We start from the raw sequence: 26,344 nt of genomic DNA, 5'->3' as shown, positions 1-26,344 counted from the left end.
AAGGGGTCTGAATACTTTCCGAATGCACTGTATAACAAATGTTGTTTTACAATGACTGGATAGATCTGTGACAGAAATTAGAAGAAAGGAATTGCATAGATAGACACAGAACAATTGTCTAGACTAGAATATAATTTAATGAATGAATTCAAGCGCTATAAATCAAAAACAGTTTACTATATACTCAGTCAAGTCATCCAAGAAAAAGGGTCTTTTCACACATGCTTTGACTAAAATACACTCTCGAAAAATGTGTCTGCTAAGGTGATGTCATTTTTATTATGAGATAGTGCCTGCAGGAACCAGATAAAGGCCTGAGAACAGTCGTCTGGCTCTGCCTTGATAGACTTCCATCCTCAATGGTAATTTAGCTATAAAGCTTTGAAAACTATTTCTAGAAAGCAAAATGAATTGAGTAAACAGGGAGTATGTTCCCTGTATCGTATAAGAAATTATGCTGAGACACATTTTGTAATTGTATTCATTAGCTTTGAGCTAAAAAACAACTGGCTTGAATCATCTCCTGTCACCATAAGCTGTATAAAATGCTAATTGCAATAGTGGGAACATATCACACCAGGGGGCTTATTCAGGAGAATGGGACTTCACAGAATGCTCAACATAGAAATGTATTGTGTAGAACATGAATATGATTCTCTGTAGTGTAGAATACGGAAAAAATGTCATCAGTGCTGTATTTCTGTCTACAACTTTAAAGTTCCCAGTAACTACAGCTCTCTGTTGCCATCTAGTGTGGAGTTAGATCATGCTGCACTCTACTCCTAAACACTGAACAGTCAGGTGTGTCATGAGCTTTTGGATACATTCATTCTCATTCGTCAAGTCTTGACTTTGACCCAGCCAAAGTCATTGTTATGAATAAAAACATATTGTTAACACGGTTATGATAAAATCTGAACCCAGGCTCCCCCATTCTCTTCAGACTCATTGTCGACAAATTGAGTCAACGTGCTCTGCATGTTTAAAGCAAAGCAAAATATGACATTTGATTGTGATCATTGCTACATTCACCTTCAAACTGAGCCCTTTGTGATAAGTCTTGACCTTCACAACCACAGTCTTGAGGTCCAGGGGGAAGGTCTTTGTGAGCTATTCCACGAAGGGAGCCCTATTCCTGGGCTTCAAAGCAAAGGTATGGGGGTGTTCCCCATAGAAGTGAGGTAACTAGCCAAGCTCTCCACACCTGGGTAGGCTGTGTGGTACTGTCCATTAATATGGAGGTCTGATGGACCTCCACATCCTCCTCCCATCTCCTCCTCATCTTCCTTCCCCAGCCCGTCGGAGATCCACTCTGATGTCTGGTTGACAGGACCGGTGCTCCTCAGACTGGACCCCAGGAGGAGGTGTGTTGGCTGGGAAGAGGAGGGGGACAGGGAGGGACTGATTAGCACCAGCGAATCAGGAGCCAGGCTGTCCTCTCTCAGCTCGTCCCACAAGTAACCTGAGAGGAGAGTGAACAGGGTTGTGAATCTTGTTGTAGATTGTATAAAAAATCATTCCTGAATATGGTTCTCTCTGTCTTGGCCTCTCACTCTCTCTCTCTCTTTCATCCTTACCATGGAGCTGCAGGTCAGTCAAGCTGGGGTTGAGCGTGTCGATATCATTACTAGCATCTTCATCTAGCTGTAGCTCTTGTATGCTCCTGGGCCCAACATCATACTCTGCCTGTATGGTGGCGCTACAGGTGGCGGGTGTCTGCCCCGCCAGAGGGGAACCCAGGGTACCCACATTGGGGGGGATTCCCGATAGAGGCTGCTGTCTGCAGGGGGAGTAGAAGGAGAAGGGTTGGGGGGTGGTGGGGGGCAGGTAACGGGGGTGCTGTTGGACTGTCAGGGAGGGAGGGGGGACGTGGGGTAGAGGGGACGTCGAAGAGGATGACAGGGCTCTGGAGGATGGGATGTGAAGGAGGAAGGGGTAGGGATCTGGTTGTGGTAAGAAGGTAAAGATTTCAGCTTCTCTGGTCTTTCCCCCAACAGGCGATCCAGGTCCTCTGAGAAAACAGAGAAAGAGAGAGAGACTGTGGTTAAATTGAGATGACCTTGCACTTATCTCCTGTAACAGCTGCCAAAAAGTCTGAGTAGATAGAATCCCCAGAACGCTGGAGTTGCTCAGAGTCTCAAAGGTAACATACCCTGTATGTAGCCACATCTTATTCTATGGTGTAATTTATGCCATGACGGACCTGAGAATTGCCAAGCTTACCCTCCACCTAAAATACTGGCATCCGAACTTTGAGGAAGCGCAAATAAAACATAGCCCAGGTCTAAGGGGAATCCTGGTCTGTGATGTATAGACCACCTACCTGGCCTGGCCATGCTCTTGCGGACAGTGAGGGGGTCTTTGCGGCGCCACTTGTGTAGCTCCTCCTGCATCTTCTCTATCTTGGCTGGGTTGAGGGCCCACAGGCAGCCCTTACGGGAAGAGTTGCCAATCTTATTCTCCACCTTCTCAAAGCACTTATTCAGAGACAGGTTGTGGCGGACCGAGTTCTTCCATCCATCTGGAGCCGTCTGAGAGACAGAAAGGAGAGGAAAAACTCACAGTAACAGTGTATTTTTACATTTTCCATGGGATACTTTTTTTCTCTTAAATTGTTCAATTTCGATATACTATTGTACAGTTTGTATGTAAATAACCAAGGTATTGATTTGAAGTATATTTAACATTTATTTATTCCTTAAAAGGGGTTATCTGTAAAGGGGTGCATAACTGGTGGCAGGGAAGTCAGATGCAGGAGAGCAGAACTAGGTAATAGCCGGAGCAGTTTAATCCAAAAACCAACAGCATAAAAATACAACAGAATATGGGTAGAAAAACCCAACGCACATTCCACACAAAGACATGGGGGGAACAGAGGGTTAAATACACAACAAATAATGAGGGAAATGGAAACCAGATGTGTAGGGGAAAAAAGTGGATCTACGATGGTTAGAAGACCAGTGACGCCGACCGCTGAACGCCGCCCGAACAAGGAGAGGAAATGACTTCGGTGGAAGTCGTGACACTATCTGCGATTGACGTATCCGTTTTTGGACTTTTCAATGATTGATATTTACCCATCAGTGGAGGCTTCTATGGGGAGGACAGCTCATAATAATGGCTGGAACGGCACAAATGACCACGAGCCCGTCCTCCCCAATTAAGATGCCACCAACCTCTTGTGTTACCCACTGATCCTTGAAGAATACAACTTATAAGTTAGTTCAGAACTCAAAATATATGCTTGTTTTACTCCACTGTTTGTGAACATTAAAGAGTAAACAAACAACATACACCTTACATCCATAGCTCTGTCCTGCCCCATCCCTCAGCTTTTTCCCTCAAACAGGGGAGGGCGGAACACTGAGTTATTGTTTCAACTGCCAAAACCCTAACCAATTAAGTCATTCAAAATCAACTCAAAAGTCAAGAGGAACTAAAGCAGTGTGAGTGCCACGTTGAAAACACACATGTGCACACACCCCCTGAGGTAGTCTCTCAGTCAAAGGTCTTACTGTATGTTTGGCTGGAGAGGAGCCAAAGCTGTTGCAATGCCACGTTGCACCTTCCTCCACCTCCTCCTACAAACAGCCAGCCAACAAACAGCCAACCATTTCATGGGTCTATAACCACTGGGATGGATGGGAAGACACTGATCAAGCCCTAATGGGAATCAGCCGGGGTGGCCCACGGTTAGCCTCGTTAAACACTGGTTGTGTCCCAAATGGCACCCTGTTACCAAGTGCACTACTTTTGACTAGGTCCTATAGGCCACGCCTGTATTCTATATGGAATAGGTAGGGGTCGATGATGCCTAACAAACGGCTGGGGAAGAGGCTAGCCTACGGCTGCTTCTGCTTTGGCACACTGTTGAATCTAAATACACTATTACAGTATCATTCATCATCCATCTCCCCGAGGCTTGCCAGGAGATCTGGAGACTGCTAGGTGGTAGAGCCAATCCTTCCTATGGTCTAAAGAAAATATGTGGTTTCTCTCTCTCTATTGATATCACTCTCTCTTTCTCTCTCTCTCTCTCTCTCTTTCCCTCTCTCTCTCTTGATATCACTCTCTCTTTCTCTCTCTCTCTCTCTCTCTCTCTCTTTCTCTCTCTCTCTCTCCCTCTCCGTGTCCTTCTATAAAGGGCTTATCGCCAGATAAGAAGATAAGAGAGGATTGAAGATCAGCAGGCGTTGATCTCTCAGTGATTGAGTCTTTTAAACCACATGTAAATACTACAAGGTATTTACTTTACAATGCATAACACACTTATGTGTCTGTTTTGGTAAGTTAGGTGATGCAAAGTTCATACAATTTCTCAGTGCATGAGAAACTCTGCCTGTGACATTGCACAGATAAAATACATAGGATGAGAATAATGAAACAGAGATGACTGTTGGGTCAGTGAGAAGCCATAATGTCCTCCTGCTGTACCTTGAAGTAGGGGAAGTGTTCAGTCATGAACCTGTAGATCTCACTAACCGGGAGACTCCCTGTTTTACTGTTCCTCAGAGCCATGAAGATCAGGATGCTATGGATAGAAGACAAACATTGTAGTCAGTGTAGTCAATCAGATGTAGTCAATATTATTATTATATTTATTATTACGTATATTACATGATATTATTTAACATCAGTGTTGTTTCTCCATTTCATATACACTACACTCTCAGAAAAAAGGGTTCATCGACTGTCCCCATAGGCATAGGAGAACCCTTTGAATAGCCCTTTTTGTTTCCAGGTAAAAAACATTTTGATTCCAGGTAGAGCCCTTTTTGATTCCATGTAGAACCCTTTCTACAGACGGTTCCACATGGAACCCAAAAGGGCTCTACCTGGAACCAAAAAGGGTTATTCTAAGGTTTCTCCTATGGGGACAGCCCTTTAAGGTTCTTGATAGCATATTATTTTCTATGAGTGTACATTCATGATAAGGATCCATGATGACATCCACAAAACACTAAAAGGAAACAAGGACATTCATGTTGTTATTATTATACTAATTCAGTCTTTGAGGAAAAAGTCTGAAAATAAGTATAGTAGATACAGTAGAATTGACATTATCGTAAATAAAAGCACAAATAGTTTTCCGTTGTGGGTTTGAATAAGAGGCCGTGCTGTGTATGCAGAACCAGCGAAGATCTAGGGCATGGGCCACCTCACACACACACACACACCCCATCCACCTCACACCTGCAAGCCTGAGGGATAACTGTGATTATTTGTGTTATGTAACATTGATACTTGAAAGGAGTTTAGGTTCAATCATTATTGAAATATATACCATCTGGTCCTCAGAGGACCAGAGTACAAAATGTACAGAAACTAACTGAAACCATAGCTGAACACTGAATACTTGGGTTCACTTTCAATCCAAACTGGTAAACTGGTTTTAGGGGTTATTAAAGAACTGACATGCTTACAGCTCAACTTCTTTTTGTTTCACCTTGTAAACATTATTTCAAACATGCAGAGAAAGAAGAGTGATGAAGAGTGAGAAATGGGTTTGATTAAATAAGGTATTGATTGAAGGTCTTTAGTATATAATTAATGTTGCACCAAAGTCCAAAACCTGATTTTACAGGTTGGTAAAATATTGTGATTATGCACATGTATGGAGTATCGAAGTAGGGTGCTGTCATGACTCTTTCCTGGGTGAGGATCAAAGGTGCCAGATCAGCTTGGCAAATGGCTGACGGTCTGGGATGGTTCTGACACCTTCACACCCTGTCATAAATTAAGGGAGAGAGAACTCTCCTTATGGCTCTCTAGTAGCAAGGTTGGAATGTGCTTTGTGTAGAGAGAGACTTTTGCCGCCAAAACCTTTTTGTACAGAAAGTGAATTTGGGAACAATATTTATAAGATAGGAATGTTAAGAATGATCAGTGGGATCTAAGAATAATCATGTCATATTGTTTATTATTTTGTGATGTCATTGAGGGGCGGCAGGGTAGCCTAGTGGTTAGAGTGTTGGACTAGTAACCGGAAGGTTGCAAGTTCAAACCCCCGAGCTGACAAGGTACAAAATCTGTTGTTCTGCCCCTGAACAGGCAGTTAACCCCTAGGCTGTCATTGAAAATAAGAATTTGTTCTTAACTGACTTGCCTAGTTAAATATAAATAAAATAAAAAAGGATGGTATAGTAACTGTAACTCTGACAGTGTATGCATTCTATGTGTTAAGTTTACATCTAAATGTGTAAAATAAATGATTAAATTTGAGAACAGTTTTGTGAAGATAGTGATGTAATTTTAGCCTTCTAAATTAGCTAATTGTTTTTCATATAAACTTGTGCCCAGTCAGTAACCACACGCCCAAGTGAGCACAGACATTGTGTCGGCGTGATGGAATGCCCCCTTTTTACCCAAGGATAAAAGCCTTGGAAACTAAATTTACATTAGACCAAAACATGCCGGGTTGCTGCTGGTGTGTAAAGTGGTTGGGAGCCTGAACCTGAATAATCAGCCTTGAGACCATTACGAGACCAGCCAACGTACAGCGTGAGCTAAACGTGACAAATGGTTTCAACTCTACAGACCAGAAAATGTGAGACGGTAGTCCATACATTTGAAATGGTGAAACTCTGAAACTCTCAATCTCTCAATCTCTACACAAGAAGAAGAAACTCACTAGACCGTAGCATTTACCAGTCTGCAGCCGGCATGTAAAGTAGTCTAGGACATTTGATCAAAGACACGAGGGGAAGGAATAGGTTCCTCTCAGACAACCATTGGCACATCTGAAGTATCTATTCCAACAACCTCTCCACAACCTCTACAAAAGACATTGTGACCTCTGGTGGACATTGTGACCTCTGGTGGACAAACCAGAACTTTACATCCATCGACAACTTCACCATAGGAGTCATCGAGTTCAACAGAGATCGACGACGATCATGGACAGCTATGCGTAAATGTATATATTGTACTTCTTATCCGAATGAGCGGTGGTTCATGTGCAAAGTATTACTATTCCTTTGAGTGTAGGTTCCAAATGTAACAAGGATAAGTTGACTCTTTGTCTCTCCCTCTCTTTACCTACCCCTCCCTCTCCATATGTGTAACAAGCCGTCATATCTTGTCAGTCCACTAGGGACTTTTATCTCATGTACGTGTGTATGTGTACTCTGTGTTATTATTTTGTTAGTTAGTAAATAAATGATTAAATCAATTTGTGTAGTACTGAATATTCAGAAGGACTAGGGTTCTTGCGGATCCAAGGATTATGTGACGTTCAGACTGAGACTGATGAGGTAATAATTCATAATTGACTGTTATTGATGTAAGAGATATCTACATATCAAATCAAATCAAATGTATTTATATAGCCCTTCGTACATCAGCTGATATCTCAAAGTGCTGTACAGAAACCCAGCCTAAAACCCCAAACAGCAAGCAATGCAGGTGTAGAAGCACATTGGCTAGGAAATACTCCCTAGAAAGGCCAAAACCTAGGAAGAAACCTAGAGAGGAACCAGGCTATGAGGGGTGGCCAGTCCTCTTCTGGCTGTGCCAGGTGGAGATTCTAACAGAACATGGCCAATATGTTCAAATGTTCATAAATGACCAACATGGTCAAATAATAGGTCTGGGACAGGTAGCACATCCGGTGAACAGGTCAGGATTCCACAGCCACAGGCAGAACATATCTTTAGAGTTTAATTTGGGAAGTGGTAAGTCATTAAACAACTTTTTCCATGGTGCCCCAAATTCCTAATGAATTAATTGTTACATGATTCATTTAATTGAGTAACAATTGAGTAACAATTAAACATAGTTAGTTGACAAAATAAATAACAGTCATTAGATGAATGATAGTCACGTCACGACAGTGTTCACCTGTATGAGTAGATGGGCTTGGGGAAGAGGGACTGCATGCTACTGTCCTGATGGGTTGGAGTGGAGAGGCACTGGAGAGAGTACTGAGAACTTTTGGATTGTCCACTGGTAGAATACATACCTGGTGAGAACTGGAGAGAACACACACACACACACGTACACATGCGCATACATACATACACACACATTGTTACAGCAGAACTTGTATTACTTTAGCAACAGAGTGTGTACACAGTGAGGTTTTTCCAAACCGCACAGCTGTGTGCTGCAAAGCCGACAACTGTAAACAAGTTCACGGTATGATATAATCAAGCCCTGTTGGCAAAGTGATATTTTCCTTGGCAAGGTGTTTGACAAGGTATTTGGCAGAGTGGCACTAATCCTTGGAAAGATATGCAGTAGAATACACACCTAATAGGAAAGATATGCAGTACCGTGGGTGGTTTCTATGTCAATCAACCTATACACAGCCAAAATTCCACCCAAACAAAATGAGGTCGCCAGTTTGTAGTCCTAAAAAACAGAAATGAGTGTTGTTCTTTGAGAGAATACTAATCAGTAAACATGACATTTATGAATTATGAAGCCTTATTAAGTGCTTTGTGTGCTTGTTTCAATTACATAAATGCTTAAAAATTCAAAAATGTTTACGTCAGCAGATGAAGATTATCTCATAAAACAAAACATATACTATAAGATCTCCTAAGCCTGTGTTTACCACTGACCTTATTTTCTGTGCAATTCCAAAATCACCCCATTGAGATAAGCTCCTCTAAGAAACTCCCCCTTAAGTTATCACCTCCCCCTGTACTTTGGTCCTGCCCACTCACCTGCGGTAGCGGGGCTAGGGGGCTGTAGGAGGCGTGGCCTTGGGACAGGAAGCAGGAAGGTTCCTCAGGTGCATCCTGTGGTTCTGTGTAAGAGCGCTGGGAGCCCTGCTGTGTTGAATGAAGGGAATGAATGAAGATAATAGCATGATTCAAGTGATGAAATCTGAGAAAACTCATTGGCAGCACTAGTATCAACGTGATGTGTGGGTGAGTGGGTGTGTGGATAGGAGCTGTAGGTGTGTATGAGAGATCTGTCTATGGGGAACTACTTGCGCATGTGGGGCTGTCCCCAATGGCCATGTACACCTGGGTATGGTACTACAGTTCAGCTGGTGGCGTGTACTAAGAATGAATAGCCATTTAGAGTATGAGTATCACTGTATCATACCATCAGTCTGGAAGCCTGGAAACTCCCGTTGTATGGATCCCAGGATGTCTGTTCCTCACTGGTAGATGTGCGTGTGGCAGCGAAGCTATCTAGAGCCTCTACCTCTCTGAGACAGACGAAGGTACGAGACCCAGGGGCACCAGGGGCCAGGCAACCGGTGCCAACCCCATCATCGCTGAACTGATGTCGGTAGGGGTGGAAGCGGTCAGCCGTTCCTGACCCTAAGTTTGACCTTTGACTCTGTCCCACCATGGCTCCATCAACGCTGTGTCTCCTGCAGCTCTCTGCAACGGCATTTCTCTGTCTGTAGGTGGCACTCTCTCTCTCACGCTGAGCAGTGGTAAATGACACAGAACTGCTCTCCTCACACTGAGGGGAGATGAATATACAATTTCTAAGCTGGTTATTTAGCAACGTCCAGAATCTCCTGGCTAGCATCTGCAATCATAAAACAATGCAAGTGGAAATAGCCAACAATCACCTACCTTTTATCCCCTGGCATTGTCTGTGTCCCAAGTGGCATCCTATGTAGGGAATAGGGTGCTATTTGGGATGCAGATATTATTTCTGTTTAAACACATCCTGCCTGTTTCAAGGGGGGTGTGGTCGTATTTTGATCTCTAGATAGACATTACTGCCCCAAGGATGGGTAATTAATTAGTCCAAAAGAAGAGGAATGTGATTAATGTCAGGATAAAACTTAACACATTTCCTCCAGGGCATCTTGTCCTTGAAAAGGTCCTGTGTGTGCGATAGGTAGATAGTTTACATCCTTTTAGATTCACTCATAAACAATCTCTCTGTTGCAAGCAGACCTGGGTTCAAACAGTATTCATTTTCATTCAAATACTTTATCCGGCACACTGGAACCAATGAAAATAACAAATTAAAAGGAACCAATGGAACCAAAAAAAAAGGTACATTTTTCAAAACCTGTCCATCTACCACTCCAAGCAGGCTGAAGCAAATGCTCAAAGTATTTGAAAGATAACAAATACTACTTGAACTGAGGTTTGGTTAGTCAAACAGCTAAGGGCTAATGCACTAAGATCACAGTGTAGACTCTGGAATTACCACTGGAGGAACAGTAGCCTAATGCAGGTGCAGGAAAGGAGATTAGATGGGTAAAGCATGCATGGCTTTGGGCGAGATCAAAATGGAGTGTTTCCATGCCTATGGTTAACATCTGGATTGTTTCTGGGTGAAAATGGGTGCGTCTTTAAAATAAACAGTTTTCAGTGGATTCTGGTACCAGTGAGTGCGCCATCTGCTGGAAGGAGGACCCTGGAGGATCAGAGGTGCGTAGGGAGGAGGTCTGAGGGGCTGGTGTCATTGTCAGGAACCTGTTGGCACTGGGGGTAAATGTGGAGCTGGGAGAGTCTGTAGACATGATGGTGTGCCTAGAAAGAAATCTGCACCCGGGAAGAAAATATACATTTTATTTATTTATTTATTTTACTAGGCAAGTCAGTTAAGAACAAATTCTTATTTTCAATGACAGCCTAGGAACAGTGGGTTAACTGCCTTGTTCAGGGGCAAAATGACAGATTTTTACCTTGTCAGCTCAGGGATTCAATCTTGCAACCTTTCGATTACTAGTCCAACACTCTAACCACAAGGCTAGCTGCCGCCCCTCAAACATGTTTGAGTTTGGGGTGTGATATACACCGATTGTACAAAACCTTAGGAACACCTTCCTAATATTGAGTTTGCCCTCAGAACAGCCTCAATTTATCAGGGCATGGACTCTACAAGGTGTTCTTTGGGTGGTGTACCATTCTTGATACACACAGGAAACTGTTGAGCATGAAACACCCAGCAGCATTGCAATTCTTGACACACTCAAACTGAGCCTGACACCTACGACCACACCCCATTCAAAGACACTTAAATATTTTTTCTTGTACATTCACCCTCTGAATGGCACATGTACACAATCCATATCTGAATTGTCTCAAGGCTTAAAAATCCTTCTTTAACCTGTCTCCCCCCCATTCATCGACACTGATAAAAGGATCATAGCTTTCACCTGGATTTACCTGGTCAGTCTATGTAGTCAGTCTATGTTTTGTACACTCAGTGTAGCTCAACATGTGTGTTATGAGTCACAATCCCATTCCCTGTGTTTTTTCTCTATGTGATTTGGAATTGGAAATGTGTCATGACTAGCTTTCGCAGGTCCATGACATGTACTGTATGCACAGTGGCTTGTATGATTCATCTCTTTGTGGTTGATGCTTGCCAGTGCCATCCATGCGTTACATTATATTCTTATTGTATCCTTCAGTCTGGGTCATTCATAGTATGAGTGTACCTTTCAGGAAGGCTACAGCACTTAACCCCAGTGTAACGTCTCAGTGGTCTTCTGGGCATCACTGAGTTATCATTGTACAAGACTAGGAGCGATACAGTACGTGATCTTTCAGTGTTCAGGTTTGGGTACTTTAGGTTCGATGGAACAGTTACCCGGACACAGATCAAGTCAAATCTTGGACTAAGAATCACTTTAAATGGAGAAACATTTAGTCTAGGACTCTATGGAAGGAGGCAAGGTGCCCTTCCATCTTCATCAGTTTACAGTACTGTTATCAGAAGAGCTGTGAGGCACATGGCAGAGGTTCCAGGAAGGGTAACCTCATACACACACATATTCGCACGCACGCATGCGCACACACACACACTCCTCAAAGCTCATTAAAAAGGGCAACAAACTATGAAGATTAGGTCACTCAAAACCAGCTATTGCTGAGGTGGGTTGAAGGGTGAAATCAAGACTCTTTTGTTGTGTTACCATTATTGATGGCGACTCGTTTCAGAGATGTAGAGAGCGAGAGAGAGAGAGAGAGACAGAGGGAGAGAGACAGGGAGAGAGAGAGAGCGAGAGAGCGAGAGAGCGAGAGAGAGAGATTGTGGAAGTTTTCATACAGGAGTAAAAAGGAAGTGAAATGTCAGAGTTGAGACAGCCTTTGTTCTGTTGCAGCAACAGCTCCTTTGACTTTTGACCTGTTTGACTCAAACCTCTGATTGGCCGTTTGGAGCACTGACGAGGAAGAATGACTGATCAAGAAAAATAATCACTGTGCTGCCATTTCTTTGGCCAAAGATGGTTAACTGGATTTAAGGTGGAGCGGGATCTGTGGATGGTTGAGGACTACAGTGTGACATCCCTGTTTGTAAGCGTACTGTGACCTCTGACAAAAGGGCTGGACCTTTATGACATAGGTGAAGTGCACTTGCTATGTAACAGCAGCGTCCTTCGTTAGACTCTGGGAACTAACCAATATACTGCAATACATCTTCACAATTAACCTTAATGTCTAAATTATTTGACTCTAGGAACTGTGTACTGATAATGGTCTCCACAACCAGAAGCTAATACTGACAAATGTACAGTATGTGCCATTCAGATGAACAAACGCTGCCATTGTCTGTGAGTTGATGTGGGAAAAGAAATGGCACCAGTCTGCCATGTTATCATGACTCTAGAAAAACGACCCATTAACAATCAGGTATCAAAATGTCCACAGTTTGTCCTGGGGATATTCCCACAATTTAGGAGCCAAGATGTATGAATGAATGGTTCCCATCTGATTTAAAGACAAAAATAAATATGTGAATAATTTGATACACCAATGTTTAGTGGTGCTGGTTTTCCTTTAAGTGTCCAATTCCTTTTTAACGTTCTTCTAAAGCTGAACGGTGTGCTGGTTTCTGACAGACCTGGGTTCAAATGGTATTTGAAATCATTATGAATACTTTATCTGTGCTTGATTGAGTATGCCTTGCTTAATGGACCAATAGAATAGTCCCAAAATTGTAAAGCCCACCCATCTAGCACTCGGGGCAAGCTAGAGCAAACACACAAAGTATTTTAAAGATTTCAAATAGTATTTGAACCCACGTGTGTTTGTTTCTGAGCATGTTTCAGCTGTCCCAGTCCTGAAATGTTGCCATAACTAACCCTCACCTTGACTGGCAGTTCTAATCGACCAAGAAAGCCTACTTTTTCACTTTCATCCATCATGTAATTAGGAAGTACTCATTTTCATCTCCTTTGCTCTGTTGGTTCCTGAGTTGTGTTGTTATAACTGAATCTCAGAGTACCAGCAGTGAGATGAGGGGAGAAAACTAATATAATCTCAAAGAACGAATACTGGGGGACTTAACTCTCATTCACTTTACAGTTTTGTGACCTGTTGACATTCCAAGTCATCCATCACAGACGTTATAAGCGTCTGTGCAGTATCCCTATGCTCCTACATGTCATGTCACAGACAGTAACACAGGGGTGGGCAACTTCTGACTCAGCACTAACACGCCTGTTTCAACTAACACAAGTCTAAATTGAAGATCATGATTAGTTGATGTGTTGAATCAGGTGTGTTGGAGCTGGGCTGGAACAAAAGCCTGCAAATTTTGTGGCTACTGTTTCCTGCCCCTTAACTAAAGTGCTTTCGGAAAGTATTCAGACCCCTTCCCTTTTTATTTTTACATTACAACCAGTGACGACCCGTCATTCAGGGCAGGTGGGACAGAGCCCACATTTTCAGCAAAAAAATACATACACTACCGTTCAATGGTTTGGAGTCACTTAGAAATGTCCTTGTTTTTTAAAGAAAAGCATTTTTTTTGTCCAGTAAAATAACATCAAAATGAATCAGAAATGCAGTGTAGACATTGTTAATGTTGTAAATGACTATTGTAGCTGGAAATGGCTGTTTTTTTATGGAATATCTACATAGGCACATAGGCCCATTATTAGCAACCATCACTCCTGTGTTCCAATGGCACATTGTGTTAGCTAATCCAAGTTTATCATTTTAAAAGGCTAATTGATAATTAGAAAACCCTTTTGCAATTATGTTAGCACAGCTGAAAACTGTTGTCCTGATTAAAGAATAAATAAAACTGGCCTTCTTTAGACTAGTTGAGTATCTGGAGCATCAGCATATGTGGGTTCGATTACAGGCTCAAAATGAAACAAAGGACTTTCTTCTGAAACACGTCAGTCTACTCTTGTTCTGAGAAATGAAGGCTATACCATGCGAGAAATTGCCAAGAAACTGAAGATCTCGTACAATGCTGTGTACTACTCCCTTCACAGAACAGCGCAAACTGGCCCTAACCAGAATAGATAGAGGAGTGGGAGGCACAACTGAGCAAGAGGACAAGTACATTAGAGTGTCTAGTTTGAGAAACAGATGCATCACAAGTCCTCAACTGGCAGCTTCATTAAATAGTACCTGCAAAACCCCAGTCTCAACGTCAACCGTGAAGAGGCAACTCCAACATGCAGGTGTTTCAGCTCAGTGCTTTCTGTGATGGTAGGGCAGCCAGAAGAAAATAATAACTTTTTGAATGGTCATCCTAATCGGAATTGTAAGTCAGGAACTTGGGCCTCTTTCTAGAGTTACGACCTGAAGATCACTGACGTCATCATGTTCAACCTTGTTTCTTTTGTTGAGTTCCCAGGTTGTCTTGAAAGCGCCATAAACCCAAAGAATGCAAAACTTTGATGACAAAGTTTGATGACAAATTTTGCCCATGAAGGACTGCCGTGCCTCCTTCCTGTTCATGTGAGCACAGCACAACTCTGGGCTCCTGAGACGTCACTGCAGTACCTGGTTCGAATCCAGAAGGAATCCCATCCGGATATAATTGGGAGTCCCATAGGGTGGTGCACAATTGGCCCAGCGTCATCCGGGTTTTGCCGGGGTAGGCCGACATTGTGAATAAGAATTTGTTCTTAACTGACTTGCCTCATTAAATAAAGGTTCAATTAAATAAATAAATAAAAACAAGGTGAGTCCAAAAATGTATTGTATGCTGCTGCATAAATGATGTAATATGCCAGGGAGATATGTATACTGTAGCTAAGAAAGTAATACTAAGTGTATGTTGTGTAGTAAACTGTTAGTAGCCCATGTGTTTATGTTTATTTGTAAACAACAGCAGGTGTACGATATCTAAGGAAGTCTCGAGGTTTTGCTCACCTGAGGTAGAGTATCTCGTGGTAAGCTGTAGAACTCACTATCTACAGTTGAAGTCGGAAGTTTACATACACTTAGCTTGGAGTCATTAAAACTTGTTTTTCAACCACTCCACACATTTCTTGTTAACAAACTATAGTTTTGGCAAGTCGGTTAGGACATCTACTTTGTGCATGACACAAGTCATTTTTCCAACAATTGTTCACAGACAGATTATTTCACTTATAATTCACTGTATCACAATTCCAGTGTGTCAGAAGTTTATATACACTAAGTTGACTGTGCCTTTAAACAGCTTGGAAAATTCCAGAAAATGATGTCATGGCTTTAGAAGGTTCTGATAGGCTAATTGACATCATTTGAGTCAATTGGAGGTGCACCTGTGGACGTATTTTAAGGCCTACCTTCAAACTCAGTGCCTCTTTGATTGACATCATGGGAAAATCAAAAGAAATCAGCCAAGACCTCAGAAAAATAATTGTAGACCTCCACAAGTCTGGTTCATCCTTGTCTGGTTCATCCAAATGCCTGAAGGTACCACATTCATCTGTACAAACAATAGTACGCATGTATAAACACCATGGGACCACGCAGCCGTCATATCGCTCAGGAAGGAGACGTGTTCTGTCTCCTAGAGATGAACGTACTTTGGTGCGAAAAGTGCAAATCAATCCCAGAACAACAGCAAAGGACCTTGTAAAGATGCTGGAGGAAACAGGTACAAAAGTATCTATATCCACAGTAAAAACAAGTCCTATATCAACATAACCTGAAAGGCCGCTCAGGAAGGAAGAAGCCACTGCTCCAAAACCTCCATAAAAAAGCCAGACTACGGTTTGCAGCTGCACATGGGAACAAAGATCGTACTTTTTGGAGAATTGTCCTCTGGACAGAACTGTTTGGCCATAATGACCATCGTTATGTTTGTACTAAAAGGGGGAGGCTTGCAAGCCGAAGAACACCATCCCAACCGTGAAGCACGGGGTGGCAGCATCATGTTGTGGGGGTGCTTTGCTGCAGGAGGGACTGGTGAACTTCACAAAATAGATGGCATCATGAGGGTGGAAAATTATGTAGATATATTGAAGCAACATCTCAAGATATCAGTCAGGAAGTTAAAGCTTGGTCGCAAATGGGTCTTCCAAATGGACAATGACCCCAAGCATACTTCCAAAGTTGTGGCAAAATGGCTTAAGGACAGCAAAGTCAAGGTATTGGAGTGGCCATTACAAAGCCATGACCTCAATTCTATAGAAAATGTGTGGGTAGAACTGAAAAAGCGTGTGCGAGCAAGGAGGCCTACAAACCTGACTCAGTTACACCAGCTCTGTCAGGTGGAATGGGCCAAAATTCACCCAACTTGTTGTGGGAAGCTGGTGGAAGGCTACCCAAAACATTTGACCTAAGTTAAACATTTGAACCTTTTTGGGATAGGGGGCAGCATTTTCACTTTTGGATGAATAGCGTGCCCAGAGTGAACTGCCTCCTACTCTGTCCCAGATGCTAATATATGCATAGTATTATTAGTATTGGATAGAAAACACTCTGAAGTTTCTAAAACTGTTTGAATGATGTCTGTGAGTATAACAGAACTCATATGGCAGGCGAAAACCTGAGAAAAATCCAACCAGGAAGTGGGACATCTGAGGTTTGTAGTTTTTCAAAGCTTGGCCTACCGAGTTCACATTGAGATATGGATGAGGTTGCACTTCCTAGGGCTTCCACTAGATGTCAAACGTCTTTTGAAACTTGAATGAGGATTCTACTATAAAGGCGGGGCTCATGAGACCTCATGTCAGTGTTCTGGCAGAGAGCCTTGATCTCATGACGCGTGCTCCCGACAGAGTTACCTCGCGTTCCAGTGCTTTTTCTGAAGACAAAGGAATTCTCCGGTTGGAACATTATTGATGTTTTATGTTAAAAACATCCTAACAATTGATTCCATACATCGTTTGACATGTTTCTAATGGACTGTAACGGACATTTTTGAGTTTTTGTCAGGATGAAATGCTCGCTCCTCATGAAGATGGATTACTGGGCTGAACACGCTAACAACAAGTGGCTATTTGGACATAAATGATGGAACTTTATGGAACAAATCAGTCATTTATTGTCGAACTGGGATGCCTGGGGGTGCGTTCTGATGAAGATCATCAAAGTTAAGTGAATATTTATGGTGTTGTTTGTAACATTGTTGATTCCAAAATGGCGGCTATTCCTCTGGCTGTTTTGGGTTCTGAGCGCCGTTCTCAGATTATGCTTTTTCCGTAAAGTTTTAAAAAAATCTGACACAGCGGTTGCATTAAGGAGAAGTATATCTTTAATTCTGTATTCTGTGAATAACACTAGTATCTTTTATCAATGTTTATTATTAGTATTTCTGCAAAATCACTGGATGTTTTGGAATCAAAACATTACTGCACGTAAGGCGCCAATGTAAACTGAGATTTTTGGATATAAATATGCACACATGGAACAAAACATACATGTATTGTGTAACATGATGTCCTATGAGTGTCATCTGATGAAGATCATCAAAGGTTAGTGATTAATTTCATCTATGTTTCTGCTTTCTGTGACTCCTTTCTTTGGCTGGAAAAATGGCTGTGTGTTTTTTCGACTTGATGGTGATCTAACATAATCATATGCTGTGCTTTAGCTGTAAAGCATTTTTGAAATCGGACATGATGGGTAGATTAACAAGATGTTTATCTTTCATTTTCTGTATTGGACTTGTTAATGTGTGAAAGTTACATATTTTTGAATTTCTGCCTTTTCAGCGGAATGTTGTCGAGGTGTTCCGCTAGCGGAACTCCTGCACTAGAAAGGTTAAAGGCAATGCTACCAAATACTAATTGAGTGTATGTAAACTTCTGAGCCACTGGGAGTGTGATGAAAAAGTACAAGATGAAATAGATCATTCTCTCTACTATTATTCTGACATTTCACATTCTTAAAATAAAGTGGTGATCCTAACTGACCTAAGACATGGCATTTTTATTAGGATTAAATGTCAGGAATTGTAGAAAACTGAGTTTAAATGTATTTGGCTAAGGTGTATGTAAACTTCCGACTTCAACTGTAAGTTGTGTAGTAAGCCTTTAGTAGCCCATGTGTCTCACCCTAATAATTTGGTCTATTTTTCCCCTCTTAATTGTGCCTACTGTTCTGACTTGGTGGTGCTCATGTAGCCTATAATCTTTTTTATAAAAATTTAATCATCAAATATTGTAAGAGCTGTCGTTGTCGGTTTATATGCACCCTTTATTTATCCTATGGTTCTGACTTGGTGTACAAGGAGAACACTAAGAATGGCCCATGTTCTGAATTCTGCCACTTTACATTTCAAAAGTGCTGAACAAATAGTTATATTGACTACATCCGTCCTAGCTCATTAATGTTTTAATCGAATTTACTGATTGGCTCTTATCCGCTTGTCATCCCCTTATGCTATAGTTGGTACATCTCAATTGTCATTAGAAACCACATTTGTTTAAACAACCTCTTAAGCCTACCCCCTACTTTTTCGAACATTCTGTTAAAAATCGCGCAACATTTTGGCGTCCTGCTACTCATGCCAGGAATATAGTATATGCATATGATTAGTATGTGTGTATACAAAACACTCTAACGTTTCTAAAACTGGTTAAATCACGGCTGTGACTATAACAGAACGTCTGTTTCATCGAAAAGCGCAGGAAAATCTGATCACTGAAAGTGGAAAAAAATATCCTTGCGCCACTTCAACCCATTGTTAAAGGTGAACCGTATTAAATGAGGCCGAGGTTGCAGTACCTACAGCTTCCACAGGATGTATAGAGTCTTCTCATTTGATTCGGATTTGACCAAAGGGAACCGATTCCCTCCGACCTCCAACTTGATGTATTGGCTGAGTTTTTTCCGGACATTTTTTCCAGACGACCACCTATCGAATTTACATCGCCTCCTGATGATTTTTATCGCTTATTAACGTGTACTAATACCTAAAGTTGCATTAGAAAAGTATTTCGAAGTGTTTTGTGAAAGTTTATCGTCGACTTTTTAACTTTTAAAAAATGACATTACGTTATGAAACGCTATTTTTTTCCGTTTATCACACAGTCTTCATAGATCGATATCTAGGCTATATATGGACCGATTTAATCGAAAAAAAGACCCAGTATTGATTATGGGACATCAAGGAGTGCCAACAAAGAAGATGGTCAAAGGTAATGAATGTTTTATATTTTATTGTGCGGTTTGTGTAGCGCCGACTATGCTAATTATTTTGTTTACATCCCCTACGGGTCTTTTGGGGTGTTACATGCTATCAGATAATAGCTTCTCATGCTTTCGCCGAAAAGCATTTTAAAAATCTGACTTGGTGCCTGGATTCACAACGAGTGTAGCTTTAATTCAATACCAAGCATGTGTATTTTAATGAACGTTTGCGTTTTAACTAATACTATTAGCGTTTAGCGTAGCGCATTTGCATTTCCAGAGCTCTAGTTGGGACGTCTGCGTCTCAAGTAGGAGCAAGATTAAGCAAGTCAACCATATCAGATATGTTTTTTTAAAGGCAGGAAATTAGGCTGAATGAACTGTTTCGCTGCCAGACAAGGCTCTGCTGATAGCCAGGTGTAACAGTTGTAAGATGTTGGGACTGCTGTTGGGACTCTGCTGTTGTGACAGCTGTATGTAGGCCATAACAGCTTGTGAGCATAGTTTGTCACCATTATAGTGCAATTCATGTATTGTTTAGTGATGTATTGTGTAGTGAAGTGGCTTTTCTGGCATGCATCCCCCCCAAAAATGTTTGTTTCCCCATCAAGATTTACATGCTAAAATCGCCACTCGTTACAACCTTATTCTAAAATGGATAAAATAATAAAATATCCTCATCAATCTGCACACAATACCCCATAACGACAAAGTGAAAACAGTTTTTTAGAAATACCTTATTTACGTAAGTATTCAGATCCTTTGCTATGAGACTCGAAATCGAGCTCAGGTGCATCCTGTTTCCATTGATCGTCCTTGAGATGTTTCTACAATTTGATTGGAGTCCACCTGTGGTAAATTCAATTGATTGGACATGATTTGGAATGGCACACACTTGTCTATATAAGGTCCCACAGTTGACAGTGCATGTCAGAGCAAAAACCAATCCATGAGGTCGAAGGAGTTGTCCGTAAAGCTCTGAGACAGGATTGTGTCGAGGAACAGATTTGGAAAAGGGCACCCAAAAAATTCTGCAGCATTGAAGGTCCCCAAGAACACAGTGGCATCCTTAATTCTTAAATGGAAGAAGTTTAGAACCACCAAGACTCTTCCTAGAGCTGGCCGCCCAGCCAAACTGAGCAATTGGGGTAGAAGGGCCTTGGTCAGGGAGATGACCAAGAACCTCCACAGAGGAACTCTGTGGAGATGAGAGAACCTTCCAGGAGGACAACCATCTTTGCAGCACTCTACAAATCAGGCTTTTATGATAAAGTGGCCAGAGGGAAGCCACTACTCAATAAAAGGCACATGACAGCCCGCTTGGAGTTTACCAAAAACTCTTGAGAAATGAGAAATTGAGTAAGACGATTCTCAGAATTTATAAAACCAAGATTAAACTTTTTGGCCTGAATGCCAAGCGTCACTACTGGATGAAACCTGGCACCATCCCTACGGTGAAGCATAGTGTGGGGATGTTTTCCAGCATCAGGGACTGGGAGACTAGATGAACGGAGCAAAGTACAGCGAGATCCTTGATGAAAACCTGCTCCAGAGCTCTCAAGAACCTCAGACTGGAGCGAAGGTTCATATTCCAACAGGACAATGACCCTAAGCACACAGCCAAGACAATACAGGAGTGGCTTCGATACAAGTCTCTGAATGTCCTTGAGTTGCCCAGCCAGAGCCCAGATTTGAACCAGATCGAACATCTCTGGAGAGACCTGAAAATAGCTGTGCAGCAACGCTCCCCATCCAACCTGACAGAGCTTGAGAGGATATGCAGAGAAGAATGGAATGAACTCTCCAAATACAGGTGTACTAAGCTTGTAGAGTCATACCCAAGAAGACTCAAGGCTGTAATCGCTGCCAAAAGTGCTTCAACAAAGTACTTAGTAAAAGGTCTGAATACTCATGTAAATGTGATTTCCAGGTTTTTTGGGGGATACATTTGCAAACATTTCTAAAAACCTGTTTTTGCTTTGCCATTATGGGTTATTGTGTGTAGATTGATAAGAAGAAAAGAAAACATGCAAATAAGGCTGTAACGTAACAAAATATGGAAAAAGTCAAGGGGTCTGAATACTTTCCTGAATGCACCGTATATGCTTTTTTTGAGGAATTTAGATTGGGTGCTCCTCCAACCTGTTTACCATGAATTAGTCATTTTGGGGAAGTTTTTCCTGGAAACCACTGGATAGGACCATGCAACCAGGCAAAGGCATAATCCCATAGCCTCTCCTCTCTGTACAGGCTCTCATGCCTACATGTGAAAGTGCTGGCTTGCCTGTTGTCAACAATGGGATAGTTATGTTATACAACTCACAGCGCTCTTGTTAGTTCTCACATTACATTTACTATTTAGTCAAACAAACACTGGTAGTGTTCCAAAATGCATACTTGTGTTCTATCTAGAGCGTATAGCAAGTACGAAAGGCAACTGTCATTTTTCAAGTGTGATTCCAAACATAAGACTGTTCAAAGACAAGTATGTACTAAGTTACTGGAAGTTCTATAAGCATACTTGGGAGTTCTGGAAAACAAAGCACTCATGGGAGCATACTTTTTCATTCCCTTTGGTGGGGAGGGTATCCCATAACACCCTGCGACACAGCGAGAATTCCAAAAACATCTGAATTAATGGTGGACTGTTATGGTCCCTGTTCGGGAGAAACTTTTACAGTTCTAGCCAGTCAAGTTGTGCATTCTTACATAATCAGTCAATACTGTACATGCATGTAGTGTCTATTTAACTACCGTTAGCAAGCTAGCTAACTTTCTTCTTGTCACTTTCCCCTCCCCTCGTGTTTCACCATTGCATATGAAGAAAATGTTTTGAGTAATGAAATTATAAATTGAAAGTAAATCAGGGACAACTTGATCAAGCCTATGAATATGAAAACTGTTTACAAAACCATTGCACATTAACAAAGGTAGTTGTGGTTCGCAGCAACTTGAAACAGGACTGAAATCTGAACAGTGAGGTTAATTTCTCCTTCCTTAGCCTTGTGATTCTGCTCTGTTCTCCTCAGGTTGAAGCACATCCCTCCCCATCACCCAGACAGATGGAAAGAACTTGAGAACCCTCCGTCCACCAGGAAAATCACCATATCCCAGGAGTTTAGTCAGGAGTTTATTCAGCACTGTGCAACATCACTATGTTAGAAATAGATTCACAAGTTATTCTCTATCATGCATAATTGTCAGCTCATTGTAACATATGACCGTTAGTCTAAAATATGGACTTGGGGAGTTCATTGTAACATATGACCGTCAGTCTAAAATACGGACTTGGGGAGCTCATTGTAACATATGACCGTCAGTCTAAAATACGGACTTGGGGAGCTCATTGTAACATATGACCGTCAGTCTAAAATACGGACTTGGGGAGCTCATATGACCGTCAGTCTAAAATACGGACTTGGGGAGCTCATTGTAACATATGACCGTCAGTCATATGACCGTCAGTCTAAAATACGGACTTGGGGAGCTCATTGTAACATATGACCGTCAGTCTAAAATACGGACTTGGGGAGCTCATTGTAACATATGACCGTCAGTCTAAAATACGGACTTGGGGAGCTCATTGTAACATATGACCGTCAGTCTAAAATACGGACTTGGGGAGCTCATTGTAACATATGACCGTCAGTCTAAAATACGGACTTGGGGAGCTCATTGTAACATATGACCGTCAGTCTAAAATATGGACTTGGGGAGCTCATTGGACTAACATATGACCGTCAGTCTAAAATACGGACTTGGGGAGCTCATTGTAACATATGACCGTCAGTCTAAAATACGGACTTGGGGAGCTCATTGTAACATATGACCGTCAGTCTAAAATACGGACTTGGGGAGCTCATTGTAACATATGACCGTCAGTCTAAAATACGGACTTGGGGGATTTCTGTCCCCGTTAACGGCACCGTGTGCAAGTATTTATTCCTGCCCAGCAAACACCATGTTCAACTATTCATCGTCTACAATTTAGACCACGATAAGTTGAATGAGGTGTTAGTGAAAGTCTGGAACAAAAACCTGTAAACTCCTGTCCTGTGTATAAAAACCGTGGCTGTCATGACAAAATTTGCCCTCATGAACTGAACAAGCTTTTGAATGTTAATCTCCTTGATGTTACTCACTTGCTATAAGGTTTATTCTACTGAGCCATTTGCTTTATGTTTGTATTCTTATCTTTTAATATTTCTTATTGTCACCGCTCAAAAAAGCATCCATAACATTATTTGCCAATTACAATTTCAGGCTCCAGATGAATGTTATGTAAGTGTTTCAAAACAAGAAGTTTGTATATTCTCTGTAAACTGCAGAAACCTTTAGGTCCCAGGCACCATGTCATTATGTCATTATGGAACCTGTCATTCATCGGTAGTAAAGATGTCATTATAACCTTTCCCACTGGGAGATTTATTGACAGCAGTCATGCTAACGATTCTAATCTCTCACGATTTCTCTAGATTATCTGATTGTCTCTGCACCTCCCCCTGACCTAGATTACCTTGCCTCTAACTTTGTTATGCTCTATAACTTTAGCCACTGTCACAGGCTTTCATCTCACTATCAGTAGTGAACCCTGGTAGCTGACGCTAATATAATCCTATCCAGGACATGATATATATATTTGCTTACAATAATTTATACTTTAGCATTTGACTCTATAACACCTGATCCATATATTTGAAAGTCACAGATGCTTGGATTGACAATAATGATTTAAGTCTGTTAAACATTTTATCATGAGTCAGTTGTAGGAAGACTTTGTAGCTAAGTTGATCATACAGTAGGGGTAGTTACTCAGTCCATTGTGGCTGACACGGGGCCAGAAGGCCACTGAAGCATGCTTAATGTCGTTAGTCGGTGCCCTTTCAGCTGCTAAACATCAGTTGCAGGTAAGAAGACAAGACTCATCTTTGTTCAACGACACAGCTTTTCTTTTGAAAGTTTTGTCACCCCAGCAAACACACAACCACCAGACAAGGTCCTCTCCTTGTGGGCCTTAACATGCCGTACATGAGTTTTCAGTGTCATTTCACAGGCATGTCACACTTAATAAAGAAACAATAGCTGGTTAGAAGCACAGACAGGTGTATTGCCATAGGTTCGGCATATTTGCTCCAAAGTTTCCAAAGTTTTCCCATCCTTGACCATTTAGAGATGCTCAACTCACCCTCCGTGATTCGACAACAATCTTGTTCTGCCAGTAGGCCACAGTATCTTATTTGAATCTCGTGGTGACAATCAATCATTCCAGTCCAGTCTGGGGAAGAAGAAGAATTGATCAGATTCACATAATGCACATGGTTTAGCCTAAACACCTGGAACACTTTCCAACAGAGCGATTCTTCTTTTGAAGAATACTGTTGAAGATATATTGACTAAGAAGAGTGTGGTAGTGGGAAGAAGAGCTGAAGGGCTGGTTCCAGCCTTCAGAGCATTAATCTCATGCTCATTCTCTCTCTTCTTTCACTCTCTCTCTCTTTTTCTCTCTTTCTGTCTGGCCCTCAGCCAACCCACGGTAGCCCAGCAGAGCGCTATGAGATACATAGAAGGAAACCTGTCACAACAGGTTCCAAAGGCCTAGTTACTGTACTGCTGAAGTCACCACTTCTGTCTCTCTCTCCTTCCCTCTTTCTTTACCTGATTTGAAGACTTGTGTGAATGGGGCATCAGATACACTTCAATCACATCCCCTATCCACTGAGAGAGAGTGGGTACTTAGCCCTGGTTTCAGAGCTCGTCCACATTGATAGGACCTGTAGGATAGGATCTGGTTCTCGCTGTGTAATTGCACCAATCATAAGAGCCTGTATAGCACATTAGTTCAATTATCTAATTTGGTCTATTGACACTAATTGCTGTTCTTTGATTGCGTCAGGGCTCTCATTTGCTACGGCAATATATTATCATTATCATATATTTTTTGTAGATTTAAAATTTTTGACATTTTGATGCACCTGCATAAAATAGCATTAGTTAACAAATTAAACTGCTGGATTAGACGTACCCAGATGTGTCCAGGTGTGTCGCGGACGCAGTGCCAGGCAGTCAGGTGCTGAGCAGACAGCAAAGGCTCAGAGAAGAAGTGCCAGATGTGTCACACTCTGTCAGACCGGTCACATGCCAAGGTGGTTGTTGGTTAAGATAAACTGAGTGGCGCTGGGTAGAGGAGAGGGGTTGACCCTTTGAGCCTCTCATTGAGAAAGCAAATGATGGACTGAACCGCTGAAGACCTCTTCCAAACTTTTATACTGACAGATGGATCAAGACCAACACCTGAGCCAGAGAGGGAGAGGGAGAGAAGGGGAGGGGGGGGAAGGAGAGAGAAAGAAAGTAAGCGAGAGGAGTGGAAGAAGTATGTCAATACAGGTAAATTCCTATCCTACCCTCCAAGTAAACCAAGAAAGTAGCACCCTCCCTCCGTCTCTCTCTCTTTCCTTCCCTCTCTCTTTCTCCTTCTCTCTCTCTCTCTCTCTCTCTCTCTCTCTCTCCTAGCCTCTCTCTCTCTCCTTCCCTCTCTCTCTCTCCTTCCCTCTCTCTCTCAGCTGCCTTATTATTCAAACCAGGCTGAGGTGAATGAAAAATAGACAGAGGGATAAGTTACAGATGAATAAAATCTTAGGTTACAGTGGGAGGTCTCAGCCAACCTCTCAACGCAGTCAAGTAGCCGCAGGGGGCTCCTCCTGACAGAAACAGGGATTTCTGAAGAAGTGGAATGTGGGAAAGAAGTCCTAAAGGGCACTTGTTGAAATGACACCAAACTCCACTTGGTAAAAAGAAAAAACCTGTAGCACTGAGGTTACCTTGTTTGCTGTTGTTTTACTAGAATGGTTTATTTTTGGGAAATGGAAGGGGGCGGGGGGGGGATTCTAGTCTTGAATCATTCTCCGTTGGTTGCCACCTTAGCACATGCTCCAGACAGGCTCATCAAAACAAACTGATCATGCAAATCTCTGAAACAATTGATGCCGCAAACACGTGTAACACAATTTGCCCTTTTACCTATGTGTAACTGCTATGTTATTATTTTTTTTAAATACATTTTACCCCATTTTCTCCCCAATTTCGTGGTATCCAATTGT

General features: G+C 41.9%; 1 protein-coding gene across 1 annotated transcript; it reads right to left on the bottom strand.

The window, feature by feature from the left end:
- Nucleotides 1-119: 119 nt before the first annotated feature.
- On the bottom strand, nt 120-24,767 carry LOC112234740 (forkhead box protein N1-like). The gene is given in 10 exon segments (XM_024403025.2): nt 120-1,462; nt 1,578-1,935; nt 1,938-2,011; nt 2,324-2,531; nt 4,435-4,531; nt 7,840-7,970; nt 8,670-8,777; nt 9,058-9,426; nt 10,310-10,469; nt 24,433-24,767. Coding segments are annotated over 9 exon segments (1,803 nt in total). The 5' UTR covers nt 10,448-10,469; nt 24,433-24,767; the 3' UTR covers nt 120-1,142.
- Nucleotides 24,768-26,344: the final 1,577 nt, after the last annotated feature.

The sequence above is a fragment of the Oncorhynchus tshawytscha genome, linkage group LG13 (genome assembly GCF_018296145.1).
Source record: "Oncorhynchus tshawytscha isolate Ot180627B linkage group LG13, Otsh_v2.0, whole genome shotgun sequence".
Taxonomy (NCBI): Eukaryota; Metazoa; Chordata; class Actinopteri; order Salmoniformes; family Salmonidae; genus Oncorhynchus; species Oncorhynchus tshawytscha.
The sequence above is the reverse complement of the archived record's forward strand: the minus strand, read 5'-3'. Positions and strand labels throughout refer to the sequence as shown.